The following is a 16,726-nucleotide window of genomic DNA, read 5'->3' as shown; positions in this document are numbered from 1 at the left end:
AACATCACACATGCTTCATTAATTTTTCGATCCGACATTTTTAAGTCACTCGGTATTACTTACAGACTTCAAATCGATTCTTCCCCTAAAGTCTGCGGCTCTTGCTACTTCAATGCTTGCGATGCTATCACTGAGCTGGAAAAGTCCTCAGTCGTTCCTTACAAACACCCGTACTATAATCGAACTCAACTGGGCATTATTTGAAGTTCACGACCTCATCCATCTACCGCCACCTTCGTCATTACCGCGTCTTACGATGCAGCAGGAAGCTGGACATGCGGCACTCGGGATCCTCGCATTCTTTTACAGCCAATTGGATCGTCCCCAATACAAGCGATTCCTGTCCTGTGACGGCGACGGAGAACGTGAACGCATCCAACCCACGGAAACCAGCGTCCGGGACGTACTTGACCATTCGATCGCCAACCACTCTCAGTAACTTCAACGCTCTGTCGCCTTCAAGACCCACGTAGAAGTACGGGTCGAGCTTAATAGCTGCTAGGCATTCTGCGCTACAAACCGAAGACGGAAGACGCAGCTGACGCTCACTGGGGTCGCGCAGAGCTTGCACCGCTCCATATTCCTGATAGCTTAGCATGAATTCTTTGAGTTCGCGCTCTCGATTATTCGAGGATAGCTCAGTATAACCATTGGGGGAATATCGGCGGAGATACGTGTCTGCCTCAATGGAATCCAGTAGCCCATTGCCATCGATATCGAGGTGGTCGCGTTCTGTCTCGTCCAGACCGACGTACAGCGTCCCATGTCGCGGTAGAGCGTGGAGTTGAGCCTGGAAATCCATGAAGTAAGACACCGTTTCTCCTGCTTGGTTTGTGATAAAAAGCACCCAGTCGGAGATGCCGCCTGCAGTGGTATTCGGTCTTGGTGGGGTCAGGCTGCTCCCATTAACTGCCGTATCCTCAACCGCCAGAGTCCATGCACCTTCACTTGGCATACCACTAAAAGTATAGCGGAAAGGCTCTTCAGGGGACCACATTTTACCACCTGGATGATACGCCGTTCGAACGGGGGTTCCGCCGGCGTACTGCGACAAAACGTGACTCTGTTCCGTGAACACTTCAACTTCCGCTATCGACAAAACTCCACGGGGCAGTTCGGCTACGAGTCGCACGTATTGCGCCTTGGTGCCGAGCGGAGGCATTACTGAAATAACGCTACGATTCGCCTGTCTTTCGTCGACGCGATAAGAAAAAATGGCTCGAGCGTAGGCATCCGCGAAACTCTCAACGTCCATTACAGCCGAGCTGTCGGACAACAAGACCCAGAACGGAAACATGGGCTGTTCCGTGTCTCGCACCGACGTACTGGCGCTAGGCTTGGACGGTTCTCCCTTCCGGTACACAATAGGATCACTATCATCGTCAATGGAAAGTGGGGCACCGATCCGGACTATCCCTTCCCCACCACAGACGTCGTTAACGCCAACCGCTAGAGCTCCTTGTGGGTTATCTAGGAACGTAATATGCCACGTGAAAGCTCCATTCCGTGACGACGCGGCATCCCGGGGCTCCCGTGTAATCAATAAACGAGGTATGGCGCTTCCTAAAGCCATTAATTTTGCTTGAATCGACTCTCCGCGTCCGACACCTGACGCAGTGATACGAGCTTTCTCGTCTGCAATCATCGCCACTGCGTTGTGACCTATAGACTTCGTTTCTAGCTCTGTATCGTGTGTAATAAAGATTAACGTGAAATCTCCAGTCACGGTAGAAATTCCATCGTTCGAGTCCACTCTCAACGTGAAAACATCGACTGGAACGCTCGGGTCGCTATCTGCTATCCAGATACGTATCGTGCCGACCGTGGCAACGTCTAATAAGCGCAACTCCCACCACGAAGACTCATTCGCTTCGTTTGCAGGTAAGGTTCTCGCCACTGTTTGCGTTGATACAGCCACGCCTCGAATCTTCCCATCGATGGCATTCATGGGTCCACAAGTGCCGCTTGTAGAGCTCTGTAACGCTGTAGCGCCGCCACCAAGAGCCAAGTTCTTCACGCCGTTGAAATCGCTAAAGCTGTAGTCCCAACCAACGCCACTAGTTGGATTCCGTGGCTCAGACGCAAGTTGAGCTCGGTTGATTAACACATTCGGCATTTCGGGTTCACCAAAGGCATCGCGTGGCGTACAGCAGCCGTCAAAGATGATACTCTCGCGGTTACCATGAAAGAGACGAGCACGAAGGTCTTGAGCTCTAGGATGGTACAACCCACGAAGCTCCACTCGAACGTCGCGTACTAGCTGAAACTTCGACGACAAGCCGGATGATTGGCTGCGGATGAGGTCGACATCGTCCAGATCACTAGGAATGAGACTGAGATCCGCATCCAGAACTGGAGCTGCTGCGAATCGAGCGATTCGCCCTCCGTTCAGTTGAATGGCTGCATGAGCATCGTACGAGAAATCCTCGAGATTCACGTCGTCACTTCTTACCACGTAGAGGAAAACCGTCTGCGTCCTGGAGCTTCTTGACGAGTCGTACGTGGCAACACGTGATGAATTCTGGATCGAAAGTGACGGGATTCCTAGCACCTGAACGGGTGTGGACCATTCGACAACCACATCGACGCTCTCACCCGTGACGTACACACCTGGTCGTTTATTAGTGAACACGTGAGTCACTTGAGGTCGATCCGTGTTGATTCTCAGCGCATGAGCGTAGCTGAGACTTCTGTACAAATCACTCGCAGCGTCCAGATCCTTCGGGTCTAAAGCAGGGGTGCCTCGAAAACACCCTAGCAAATAAGGCGCTGTCAAAGTCACATGATAACGGTACGTGCCGTCGTCGCCTACTCGTCCATTGCAAGCGTCAAGATCACTCGGCGTCTGCCCATTCTCCCCATATGGTCCGTACAAGGGGAAGCCGTCAAACGCGAAGCCTATCAACGGCGACGGCTGTCCAGCTTTATCGCCGAGTTCATGTAGAAGACAGTCCGGACTTGCGTAGTATCTGTAGTCACCTCCCGAATCGACTAGTCCGTTGCATTTATCTAGCAAACTATACGCCGGGTTACTGGTATCTACCACAGCTCCACCGTAAACGTCGGAGTAGGCAGCGAAAAAAGGGACTCCGTTTACCATAACGCCGATCGGTGTATCCCTCGGTAACGACGTCGTAGCTCCAGCAATTGCAGGATGTCGTGGAAACTGGAAAACGTAGTCTTGTTTGTATACACTGAAGCGATTGTAGGCGTTCGGGAACGATCCGTAGCTTTCCGAAGGAACACCACTGCTACGGACAATTACCGTGGTTGACGTGTATACCACCGACAGTCCTTCAGGGTTGAGCCATGTACCAGCGTGGTAGACTTCAGGGTTATCGTCGATCACAAAGCTGTTGAATCTGGCTAACTCAGAGAGTGACAAACCTTCCACGGCAGAGATATCGGATGGGTACCGGAAGACTGAGAGGGGAGACTGAGACCCGATGCCTTTAAGACAAGGCATAAACGGGGAAGCGGAGGTTTCAGGCGGTACCAAGTGGTAAGCGTACTGTCCGTCGCGTCGAATACGGCCGTGGCACTCGTCCAGGTCACTGGGAAGCTCTCCGTTTTCATCGTAGTAGCCGTAGATGGGGAAACCATCCAGTGCGTACGCAACAATCACAGACGGAGGTCGAGTTCTCAGACCTGTAATGCTTCCTACAGCGTCACGAGGCTCGTGAATTGCTGCGAGATAACACATTGGTAGGTTCACGTAGAAGTAGTGACCGTCCGCGTCGACAGCTCCGCCACATTCGTCTGTGCTGTTGGCACTTTTGTTGCTGCTTCTGAATAAAATTCCGTTGAAAAATACGCCACTGAACGCATCAGACACTCGCGACAGATTGAGAGTTTGACTCTGCAGCGTCGGGAATCGTTGGAGCTCGATAAAATACTTTTTCTCCTTGATCTTCTCGTCTAAAACTGTATCGTGGCTTGGAACTCCGTTGCTGTAGATATTGATAGCAGATTTTTGATGCGAAGTACTGAATTCATTCTTCAATAATCGTAAAGTGTTCTTCTCGGTACCAGTACTTGGCTCCATCTGCGTGACACACACGAAACCATCACTTGCCGTGGCAACACGTAGCTCTGCCCAGTCGCTCACTTCGGGAAGATCCAGTACAGCGTCCGTAACTGGGACAGTTGATGACCGCTTGATACTGCTCCCACTTCCTCCAAGCTGCAGTGCGTTGGCTGTAGTAGAACAACGCACCAATTTACTCCATTTGCGTTGAATATAGGCACCTCGTTCAGAAAGAGGACAAGGTTTGTACTCTAATCGATCAGCACGGTCCCCGATCTGAACCTTATAGTCGAATAATAGCACTGAAGAACCGGATCCCAAGACGTACACGGCCTTCTTGTCTGCATCTGACGTGTCTAGATTCCCCGTATTTAACAGCAATGTTGGCGGTGGACCACTTACAGTCACTGGTGTTGAGAACGTCACTGAGATCGTGAGTGTATCTCCCGCTGTATAAATCCCATCGTCCATGGAGCTCCCTACACTTAGCACCCGTGGAGGCTCCAGTGTATCAATATGAATGTCACGATTATTACTGAGACTTCCTGTTGCACCCGGCACAGGCAGTCGCATCGATGCGTATCGGTATTTCTTGTCACCTGCAGTGAGTTGAGCACTCGGAGACGTCATCGAGAGAGCGTCCATCCCCGCGTATTCCAATGGTAACGTCATGTCCCCTTCTCGAACCGAATACGTGAATGTCAAGACATTCGTTCCCGATCCTCCTGTATACCTTGCGTACGGCTCTTTCGTGCTCTCAAGCAATGCATCAACTGGTATATTCGAGGCAACTGCGAGTCGTAAACGCGGTGTAGCTCCCATTGGAACCAGAACAGCTTCGGAAAAGGCCATCGCAATGTCGATCGCTTGTCCTGCGCCGTAAACTCCGTTCGCTGTTCCAGACGACACTGAGGTGATTCGCGGGGATGACGCATCGATTCGGAGTGCGGAATTGAAGCTGAGACTTGCCACTGCACCTGGTAATGGCAACGTGTTTGAGGCTTGCAGAGATGGTACCGCTGTGAGCTGAAGAGCGGTACACTGCAGACTATTTGCTCCAATATAGTCCAGACGAGACGAATGGTCCCCGATCTGAACGACGTACTCAAATTCCAGCTTCGTTGTGGTAGATCCGCCAATGTAAACCGCTTTTCGACGTTCAACGTCTCCAACTGCAAGAGCTATCGCACAGAGCTGTGAAGCCGCAGAGCTAACATAAACCGGAAACGAGAAGCGTATCTGGAGGCGAAGAGTGTCATAAAGTCCATAGTTCCCATCACGGGTAACAGCTCGAACGTCTAAAACACTCGGAGGTGTTGAAACTACGTTAATTGCTGTAGAACTCGCCAAACTTCCAGCATTCCCAGGAATCGGAAGCTCCAAGTTCGCTGCAGTCATCGGCGTGGTAGATAACGCAAGGATTATACCTGTTAGAGCATTTATACTCGCATAATCTAACCGAGAAGAGGAGTCCCCACTTGAAATTTGCATCGTAAACTCGAGCGTATCCGTTTTATCTCCTAAAAGGTACATCGCAGCACGAGTTCCCGCATCAAATCGAAGTAAGAGCGACGGTGGAGGATTCGAAAAAGTAACTTTTCGAGTAAAAACAACTGCGATATGTAAAGTATCCCCGACGCCATAGCTGCCATCACCGTCCTTGCAGTAGACACGCTGGACCAATGGACGCGTCGAAGTGACTTTAATTCTGTAATCGGCCGATAAACTTCCAGGTTGAGCAGGAATTCCAAGACGTAAGGGCACGTAGATCCCTTCAGTGTCAGAAATTACGCCCCCATTAAGTTCCAACGCGCTTCGAGAGGCAGCTTCCAGCTCTGTACAGCTATCTCCAGTCGTCACAATGTACTCAAATCGAAGCTTAGACGTCCCTGTTCCACCACTATAAGCTGCATATGCTGCAGTATTAGAGTTTAGCTTCAAGCGAGGACTTCCTTGGACAGCCGTGGGGCCTGTAAAGACTACCGAGAGGACGATTCTCTGACCAGGAGAGTAAATCCCACTCGGTACATCGGACTGGATTGCTTTAACCCGAAATCCATCCGTTCTAACGAATATCTTGCGATCATTTCCAACGAGACTCAAGACGGCGTCAGAACGAACAGCAACTCCAGGAACAGGCAGCTTAATGTCGGCGAGCAGTACTGGGTTCAAAGAGCGACACAGGATTTCTGCGGGGTTCTGTAACAACTCCTTACCCCGAAGGAGTGGACGGAGAATAAGAGAGTTGTCGTCCAAAATATCCAAAGCCAAATTTCGGGAATTGTCTCCTCGTTTCGGGAAATACGAGAACCGAAGGATGTTCGTGTCTGATCCGTCAATGTAAACTGCAGTGCGACTGTATTCGGACGGAACGTTGAGAATAACTTCGGGAATTCCCGTAACGACCACTGGACGCGAAAAAGTAAGCAAAATGTCGATCTGTTCTCCGATGTCGTAGGTCCCGTCAATGACTGGAGATTGGATTCCCATAACAGTCGGCGGAGTCGAATCCACAATGATATTCTTGCTAAACGACAAGGATCCTGTCAGACCAGGAGCAGGCAACGCGGTCACTGCACTCGTAAACGGGTTGGTCGAAGCTCTTTTGATCTCTGAGTATCCTGCCAGCTGTAGCGACAGCACGAAGTAAGCCCGATCGTCTCCCACTCGGTCGTCTACCACATCCAATCGAGTACTATTGTCTCCGATTCTAACTTTGTACTCAAACGAAAGCTTCGCAGTACCGTTGCCAGAAACCAGAAAAGCTCGTGTTGGGGTATTGCCACCAGTTTCCAGCAGTAAAACCGGAAATCCAAATACTACGACAGGTAACGAGAAAACTACATCAACAAGAATAATATCTCCAGGATAGTACGTGCCGTCGGGAGTCGAAGAAGTCACTTGAACGACACTAGGCTGTGTAGGTTTAATCACAATGGCACGGCTTCCACTGAGGGAATTGGCTGTCTTTACAGGTGGGAGGGTGAGAGCAGCACTCGTCGTAGGACGCGTCGCATTCCGTTTGATAGCCCACGTACTTCCATTGAGCGCTAACGAAGCTGTATCCAAATAGTCGAGCTGTTCACAGTAATCCTGTTGATTGGTGGTGTACTCAAACGTGAGGACACTTGAACCAGATCCTCCAGTATACGTCGCCACTCCTTGAGAACTCGTGAGTAAATGAAGTTCATCGGAACGAAGTGATAGAGTTGGAGGACTCGCGGGATCTCCTTTGATCACCACAACAGGAGAGGAAAACGTGACTTGAATCTCGAGAACTTGCCCAACTCCGTATTCCCCCGAGGGATTCTTGGACGTCACACTAAGCACCGTAGGCGGCGTCGTATTGATCGCCAGTTTGCTATTGTAACTCAAGCTTCGCAAATTCGCTGAATCCGGGAAAAGCGTGAAATCGGGATCTTTTCCCGAGATATCTCGGATCACAGCGCCGTTGAGTTTTAGAGCATCTTGGCCCAGGATCTCTAACTGCGGTGAGGACTCTCCTGGCTGCACCACGTACGTGAATGATAGCATTGTGGTTGTAAGCCCGCTCTTGTCGATACACGCAGCAAAGCCGATTGGATTAGACTGAGTCGCTAACATAAGTACGGGGGCTCCAGCTACCGTCTCACCGAAGGTACTACTCGTCGTTCCAGGAGTTCTAGGCACAACCGCATAGTGACGGAAGCGCAGTTTGATAGAGTAACCATCATACTCAGTCCACACGAGGCCTGGCTGCGGGTTATTATTCGAAGGGGTAGAACACACGAGGAATGAGTCGATGGCGTCACGTTTTGGGTTGTGGTTCAAGTTACTTTGGTTCCCAGCTTGAGTCCACCCCTTGTAAACATCAACTCCAGACGGAAGAGTGGCCAGTTTTAAAACATAAGCGGCATCTGCGCTCTTTCCCTCCAGATCTAGCCACGACGAGTAGATTTTGTCTCCACAAGTGACAAATTTTTGTTCGATCGAGTTCGGATTCGCCTTATCCACTGTCGTCTTCTCCTCCGCTGCGTTGATTGTTCGAGGGATACTACCAGTAGCTGAGGCTTCCCAGTCCACGTCCAGCACTTGACCAGTGATGACTTCCGACACGTTGCTAGTCACCGTATCTCGATACCACGAGATCAGCAGCGCCATGTCCTCGATCCCTTTCCGTCGTACAGCAAACTGCGGTTTGTAAGCGGACAGAAAACTATATGTGGGGAAGGTAGAAGGCAGCGCATCCAGATACGTCCACGTCGAGAAATCCCGAGTTTGGATATTCCGTCTTGCAATCACGATCTCGTACGCTCCGTCGTCATTCATTTCAGTCCAGGAAACATACATTCTCCCGCGGTAAACTACTGCAGTGGGGTCACTTGCATCCATACGTTTGTTCTTATTGAGCCCCGAGTCGATCTGGTTGCCATCATGGAAAATCCACAGCGGAGCGTCAACGTCGTAGTTAAGAACAGCCACTCGGATCTGTCCAGTTAAGGTGCTACTACCAACAGGAAGGGACTTTTCTCTCCATATCACGACAAGTTCGAGGTTGTAAGCGAGTAGTACGGGGTCACTAGCAGCCATGGCCATGTTCTTGTTGATCCCCATGTTCGGGATCAACGTCCACGGGTTCGTCGAGGGAATTCCCTCAAATAAGGCACAGTAGAGCAAACCTCCTTCGTCCCAAGCCGCATAAAGATTCTGCTTCCAGACCGTCATCGCCACTTTCTCAATAAACGTATTGGGCACACGGTTAATCGCGGAGACTGAAGTGGTGGGCACAACGTTCAACGTATCACTGGAAAACACGCGCAGATATAGAAAACTCTTCGTGGGAGCGTGCATATCGTCGCGTTCCGTCCACATTATGTAGATATTCCTCTTGAATTCCAGCGCCACGGGGTACCGAGCGTGCCAGTCTTGGTTCCGATTGAGGCCTGACAGTAGAACGATCTCCTTGGAGAAACTCACTTGGATTTCGATCAACTCTCCCGCCCCGTATTCTCCGTCGTCATGGGAAGAAGCGAGTTTTACCGCCGCAGGGACGGAATACGCGTCAATTATGATAATCCCGCTGCTAATTGTTAGTTTCGGGAGAATTAGTGACGCACGAACAGACATCGTTGACGATAAGCAATAGATAGTCGCTCCACTGAGTACGTTAACATTTGGGAATGCGAGGTTTGCGCTGTAGTCATCGACTTGAATATGGTAGAGGAAAGCCACTTGGTTCGGTTGAGGTTGACTGACAAATCTGGCGAATCGATTTGGAATAAATTCTCCACTTGGACGCAAAGATCCCGTCGCTAACTCCACTGTTGGGGTCCCAGTTACAGCAACCGGACGAGTGAAAACGAGATGGAAGAGAATCTCTCCTGGAGCTATAGACAACGGACTGGCCACAGCAGGAAACCCAACGCCGTATGTCCCTGCCGCTGAGTCCGAAACAATATCGGAAATTGTAGCCGGAGTTCCGTCAACTTTGAGGGTTTTAGTCTGAGCCAAATTCTGCGGTGACGTCGGAACATTTGCTACAATCACGGGAGATCCAGATTGACGTAGGATAGACGCGTCACCGAAATTGAGAGAGATTGAGGTGCTAACGACGTTGAGGACTGCAGCGGTATCCCCAACGCCAACGGTATAGTGGAACACAAGCTGCTTGTCCGTGGCTCTAGAGACCAGAGCTTCCTGTGCAGTAGACGATGGTTGAAGAGGGTCACACATGTCGGATACTGTCAGCTCAATGGAGAGAGGAACGTCGACAACCTTCGTAGAGTCGAAGAGAATCTCGAACCGGTTCCCGTTCTTCTTCTTGGCCATAGTCACAGACAATATCCCAATCCGAGCAATGGATTTGAGCTCGAGTAAACGAGATTTTAGCGACGTTTCTGCGGAGCTGCTTGCATCATTGAAAGCAATACAGCCCGATACTTCATCGTCGTAAGCGATGGCAAATTGTCCCGATGTTACAGGAGCGACAGCGTTTACCCCAATGTCAAGTAGCTGACGATACCCCGCATACGTAAACTTTGCTGTTCCACCAGAATTTAGCGATAAAGATGGGGTTCCTATTACAGATACATCTGTCGAGAATGTCGCGATGATATCCACGACATCGCCTGGGCCGTATCCAACATCCCCTATCGCTGTATCTGCACGACTCGAGGTAATTAAAGTGACAATTGGTATGGTCGTATCGACAACCAACGCGTTGTTCCCTGCCAGGCTTGCACTCGCCAACATTGGGAGTGTCGTGTCAGCGTCGATGCCAGAGCCAGAACACAACGCACACTTCATCTTTGACTTTGGAACAGTAAACGTTCGTAGAGCAGATACCGACGCGTAGTTTAAGTCAGTCGACGCTTCTCCCGGCTGAACTTCGTAGTAGAATTTCAGCACGTCCGTCCCACTTCCAGACGTGTAAAGAGCTTCACCTTTCGAGTCCAGCTCAAGAATTGGTTTGCCCTCCACTAAAACCTTGTCAGAGAACTCCACCAGCACGACGATCACGTCTCCAGCAGTATATATATCATCAATAGTAGGCGAATAAACGCGATCAACCACGGGGATTTTATCCGATCTCACAACTGCCATAGAAGTCACCCCATCCTGTGCCACAAGTGCAGTTGGCGGTGGGAGAGTTAGCGATGCAGCTAGCACCGGATTCATCGATGACCGCAGAATCGCTCCCGTTAAAGAAGTCGTACTCTTGTACGTAAGGGTCGTAGCTTCATCGCTCGACTGAACCAGATAGCGGAGCGAAATGGCTTCAGATTTCGCACGAGTTACCTCAAAATCCGCGTTTGACCTTACAGAAAGACCGGTACAGGCACCGGTTGCTCCACCCACCAGTTTACATGTAAATGCCGCGCATCCAGCATCGGTGAGCGCTAAAAGTGGGCTACGAGCGTCCACCAGATTCGAGAATCTAGCGTAAAATCTGATACCGTGTATATAAGCGGACGGATCTTTCACAATTTGCACGGGAATGACTCGGTCGCTCTCCAGATGCTTCAGAAAAGCCTCCATTGAGCTCGATGGACCCTTTGCTCGGATGTTCCAGGGTATACATCCACTTATGGTATCTCCGAGCTGGATTTTTATTTCTCCAGATAAAATTTCGGAATCTGCTGTGATATCGATCGTTTGTGTACTGGCAGCGATTCGAGGACACGTTGACGAATCTGCTGAGACCAAGTCTAACATGTCCCCACTATTGCGAAATTCGATAGCGTAGCGATATCCGCTGCGTAGTTTACGTCTAGAAATCGAGCGGACTCCAATGGTGTTAAGCACAGCGATCTCTCTCAACTTGGACAGCAGCTCTTGCACTTCGTCGTCATCATTTGTCAGGAGTTCAATACATTTCGTTGTATAGATCGGGCCCACACCCACACCCGTACTAAAGTCACCATAGGACAAGCGGAATCCTCCACCAAGCAAGGAGCTAGCCATGTTCACACCGACATCAAACTCCTGCAAGGCGCTTCGTGTTGTGTAGATAGCGTCACGAACTGTTGCTCCAGTATCGATACTTAACTTCAGGTTTCCGGTGGGTACAACCACGGGAAAGGAGAATCGTACCACGGCATCGACGACGCCTGCTGCAGTCCGAATGTCCGAGTTTTGGCTCGGTTGGATAAGGCCGAGATCGCACGAATAGCGAGTCGATGGAGGATCACACGTGAGCTTTTGACACTGCACACCAGGAATTGATTTCACTTGAAGCGGTAGAATACCCATTGTCGGAAAAATAAATGTAATTGTGTAGCGATATCCGTCGTGGAACGCGGCAGTATCTTGCGCTACGGAGACTTTTAGGGCCAATCCTGTAATCGACTCCAGAGCAGACTGAATCGATCCGGCTCCTGTAGCTGGTGCGTTCCAACTTATACATGAGGTCTTTGTATCCCCGTAGATAAGTTCGTAGTCTCCTTGTTTGATTCTTGCGACGTTAAAAACGTCAATAGTCTGAACAGTATTAACCGATGTGATAGAGGAGTAGATATCTCCAGCTAGAGACACGCTTTGAACTGCTGGCTTGGATGTTTCAACTCGAATCGAGTGGCCAAAATCCAGAGATCCTGGGGAATTCAGCTCTGGAAGAACCAAGTTGGCAGACGTCACTGAAGTCGTGGACTCGCGAAGAATGCAGCCTTGGCTCATCGACTGCCACTCCTTCACCGAAGCCTCCAGGACACTGCCTCTAGCGTGGGTTTTACCGCTTGAATGCGTCTCTAACCAGACTGTGATGACAGTACCTTGAGATTGTTTAAAAGCCAGAGTGGGACGCGTAGCCACATGAGAGACGTCGCCGTTTATGACCGAGACTTTCGTTCCTCCATCCACAAATTTCCAGTAAGCTGTGCCTGTCAGAAGAAGCTTCGCTACTCGAATCTGTGTAGCAGTACCAGTACTATCCATTTCGTCCCAAGTCGCAAACAAAATCTCAGTTGCTCCTAGCAATTGCACTGACAGTTTAAGGTTTTGAGCCGGTTGAGTCGCATCAAAGTTCAAACCATTTCCGCCATCCAGTCGCGTCCACTGTGGTGTCGTAAAATCTCCGTTAAATTTTTTGATAAAAAGCACTGACCCAGAAATGCCCGTGGCTTCTTGCCAGCCAAGAACGACGCTAGAGTCTCCAATACACTGAATCGACGGCGAGGTCGCGATCTTTTGCGTGTTAATATTGAGTCCAGTCGCTGTATTCCCATCGACAAATCTCCAATTAGGAGCAGAATCCGTTCCTGTTTGGACCGCAACGCGGATTTGTGCTGTACCGGATAACGTTGATGTTTCTGACCAAGCAGCATAAAGAGTTTTGGTTGTGCTTCCCTTCGATCCACACGAGCACAAGTGCACATTCTGGGCTGGTTGAGTAGCGGCGTAATTCAGTCCACGAGCGTTCTGGTTTCCATCAATAAACGTCCACTCTGGAGCTGTGTCTATCCCTGAAAAGACTGCTACTCGGATCTGAGTAACACCCGATGGATTCTCATGCCACGCAACGTACATCTTTGAATTGTGCACCACCACATGAGGACCTGCAGCATGCGCAGTGGGAACCTTGTTGATGCCCAAGTTCGAAGCAGGTTTAGCGTCAACAAACGTCCACTGGGCAGGTGAGTTCAGACTGGAGCGACTGGAAAGAGTAGCCACGCGGATCTGGGTCGGATTACTGGTAGCACTGCTGGCTTCGACCCAGACTAAATAGAGTTTTGACGCGAATATCACCAGTTCTGGAGCACTTGCGTCCATTGTGGAGGCAAAATTCACAACAGACGACACTTCGCCGCCGTCTTCAAAGCTCGAAAGCGGCGGAAGTTGCTGCAAGTCGAAGGATTTCACGCGAAGCTGTCGAGTATTCATGCTTGACGACATTTCAGCCCAACTCGCAACGAAAACGTCTCCGAATAAAACAGCAGTCGGCGGTCCAGCGTTCTGTCCTGAATCTTTGTTTAAACCGTCCCCACCTGAACATTTAAGTGCAGTTCTGCCGAAATACGAGAGTTTACTGGCGGATTGGCTAGCTGCTACTGTGAACGAGAAATAAACTGCGTCGTCCTCAGCTGCAACGTAAGAAGATGCGATACCGTCGCCCATTCCAAGGTTCAACAGCAACGTTGGAGCTCCAGCGCCCACCGATAGCGGAGGTACATAGATTGGGTAATTGAAGTTCACAAAGACGATAATTGAGTCTCCAACAGTGATCACTTGGTCTTGGAATCGTGTCGATACTTCCGTCACAACTGGGGGCGAAGTTTGGATAAATAAATTGTCCTTAATCTTGAGTTGACTCAGCTGCGATAGCGGTAAGAGGGTCGACGAGAGTGCAGAGCTGACCACACCTTTGATAACCGCACCATTGGTTCTGAGAGAATATATATCCGGATACAAAAATTGACCCGAAATATCTGAGTGTTGGACAACATAGTTGAATACCAAAGTCTTGGTTCCTGTTCCAGACTGATACACTGCATGCTTCCCAGTGGAAGTTACCAATGTTGGTATGCCACCTGTGGTATCGACACTCACAGAGGCAGAATATTTTACTAAGAGATCAATCGATTCGCCAGCTCCAAACGTTCCTTCTTCGTGGGAAGTAGAAACATCCGCCACCACTTCACAGCCTTGGTTGACTGAAATACCCTTCGATGAGAGTCCTGCTCCAGGTAGATCCAGTATTGCAGGTAGCATGGGAGCTGCAGCTTTCCGTCGAATCCAACCCAAACTCGAACCATAAGCTGCTCGTAAAGAGTTTACATTTTTGACATCTAATACCGTCGCTTGGTCATCTTTCAGACAGTCAAACTTGAATTTCAGCGACGTTGTGCCACTTCCACCCGAATAAACCGCCAGTCGTTCGACTCCTGCGGTGGCGATATTGGTCAAAAGAGAGGGTACGGGGGAAACCACGACAGGTAAGTTAAAAACCACTTCGAAATAGATTTCATCGCCAGCTTTGTACACTCCGTCGCGCGTGATTGGCTTCACTTGAGTGACATGGGGAGCATCAGTATTAATGACGAGAGCTGCACTGGCGCTAAGACTTCCAGTGGTTCCGGGCGTAGCTAGAGTTAGAACAGCGTTCGTAAATGGCGATGTAGATAGTCGCCTAATAGATCCGGATCCTAGCTGCAAAGCCGTGGTGGAGATGTAAGCTAGACGAGCTGATACGTCTCCAATTTGAACTGTGTACACGAACGTAAGCGTCTTCATTCCACTTCCACTCGAGTACTTGGCGGGTCGGAAGCCTGGAGTGTAGATCGGCACATTGGCTCTTAGTGACAGAGCAGCTGGTACAACCTTCGTCCCTGTGTATGTTTCCACCATTGTCACTTCATCTTTAAGAACCGAATCGACGGTCAAAATCTGGCCTTCAACTTTGAATTGGAGTCCCTTGCTTGACTGTGCTGAGAGTCCAAGAGAATACGAGGGAAAGACGACGGTCTCGTTAGACGTAAACGTCGGCGCCTCCAGCACGAACTGACCAGGAAACAGGTCAACGGAGCTTGTGCTTAGCAGTAAGTGAGGCGATCCAGTCACTACAACAGGCATGTCGAAGGTGACGATCACTGGGATCACATCTCCAGCCGTGTATAATCCGTCTTTTGCGGCTGTCGTGACGCTCAGAATCTTTGGTCTTGTAGTGTCGATGACCATGTTTTTATTGACTGACAGGCTTCCCGTTTCTCCGTTAAAAGGAAGCTTCAACACAGCGTTAGTAGTGGGTGTCGTTGACCTCCTTTTAATCGATCCACCGTTTAGCTGCAACGCCGTCGTACCCGTATACGTGAGATCTGGCGATGTATCCATGGACTGAACAATGTACTTGAACTCTGCAATGTTTCCTGCTAGCACTTGACTAAACGGAATAATTCGATCCACTGCACCCGTCTCCAGAACAACAGTAGGCAAACCAGTCACCACGATCGGCTGGGAGAAATGAACATGAACTAAAATCTCCTCTCCAATGCCAAAAGTTCCATCTTCGTGAGGAGAAGTCACTATTTCCACGTATGGAGGCGTCACGTCGATCTCCAGTGCGCTACTTTTCGACAAACTTGTGCCAATTCCTCGTTCCCAATCGCCTGCAAAACCCGGAGGTGGCAGGATAGTATTAGCAATTGTGTTTGTGCCATCGTCATTTACAATCCTCACACCACCATTCGCTCGAAGCGATAGCGCAAGCGAATCACTGTTAGCATACTCCAGTCTCGTCGTGTTATCTCCTTTCTGTATCGTATACCCGAACTTGAGCGTATCCGGAGCTGTTTGCGCTACAAAAAGCGCTTTCCGGTCCGGTACAAGTACACCTTTCCGTATCTCCCACGCTGTGGACGTCACAGAGGGCGGATACATGACATGACCCAGCACGGCACCGTCCCCCACTGCGTTAGTGGCATCTCCCGTCATTTCTATCAAATCTCCATCCGTTCCTGCAATATTCATGGACTCGAATGTTATCGTAATATTGTTCCCGAAGAACGTACACGCTCGATCCTCGTCGATGCTGTATTTGACGCTCACTTTGTTGATGCGATTCATTCTCTGCAAATACTCAGCGAACACTTTCGTTGAGGCGTCCCAGGGGATATTCCCCACTTTCTGGCTTCCAAATCCTACTGCAAATTTCCCCTTGGTCGCCATACACCTCAGTCGCTGAATTTCCTTGACATAGCACGAAGTAGCGTGGCATCCCGTCTTGAGAATTATGGAAGGGGAGCCGGAACCCGAAAGTTTCACGGAGCTGGTATATTTTACAAAAATGTTGATAGCTTCGCCCTCTCCACATTTCCCGTCGACATGATCGGAAAATACTCGCAAGACCTTTGCAGGTCCCTTGGGCCGGATCTGAATTGGCTCATGAGGCACTTGGATGTTGAGTAGCAGCTCTCCGCCGTCGGGAATGAGTAAGTTGGCGTCCAGTCGGATGCTCTTGGAGGTGTCGGCGTTTACGACTGTATCGGCATCAGCAGCTTGCGGAATGGGCTCAGTGGAGTGCGTAGGCGCCAAGAGAAACAGGAGAGGAATGAGAACGAGTACCAAATTCTGCAGGGTCCTCATTGATAATGTACATGTGTCGCTTCGCCTCCAACAGGATCCGGTTTCTCTTTACTTGATTTTTGTATTGGCGTAAGCACGATAGTTTACGCTTTCAGCGTAAATTACCGCATAATTAAGTAGGTTAGAGTTTAAGGTAGAGTTGCA

General features: G+C 49.9%; 1 protein-coding gene across 1 annotated transcript; it reads right to left on the bottom strand.

Moving 5' to 3' along the window:
* Positions 1–241: 241 nt before the first annotated feature.
* PITG_06804 (uncharacterized protein) lies at positions 242–16,582 on the bottom strand (the record flags this gene model as incomplete). The annotated part of the gene is made up of 3 exons (XM_002904745.1): positions 242–1,300; positions 1,769–12,252; positions 12,307–16,582. The coding sequence occupies 3 exons, from the start codon at positions 16,580–16,582 to the stop codon at positions 242–244; spliced, it is 15,819 nt and encodes a 5,272-aa protein (XP_002904791.1).
* Positions 16,583–16,726: the final 144 nt, after the last annotated feature.

This window comes from Phytophthora infestans, genomic scaffold (assembly GCF_000142945.1).
Source record: "Phytophthora infestans T30-4 supercont1.10 genomic scaffold, whole genome shotgun sequence".
NCBI classification, from domain to species: Eukaryota; Oomycota; class Peronosporomycetes; order Peronosporales; family Peronosporaceae; genus Phytophthora; species Phytophthora infestans.
This window is presented reverse-complemented; position numbering and strand designations above follow the sequence as displayed.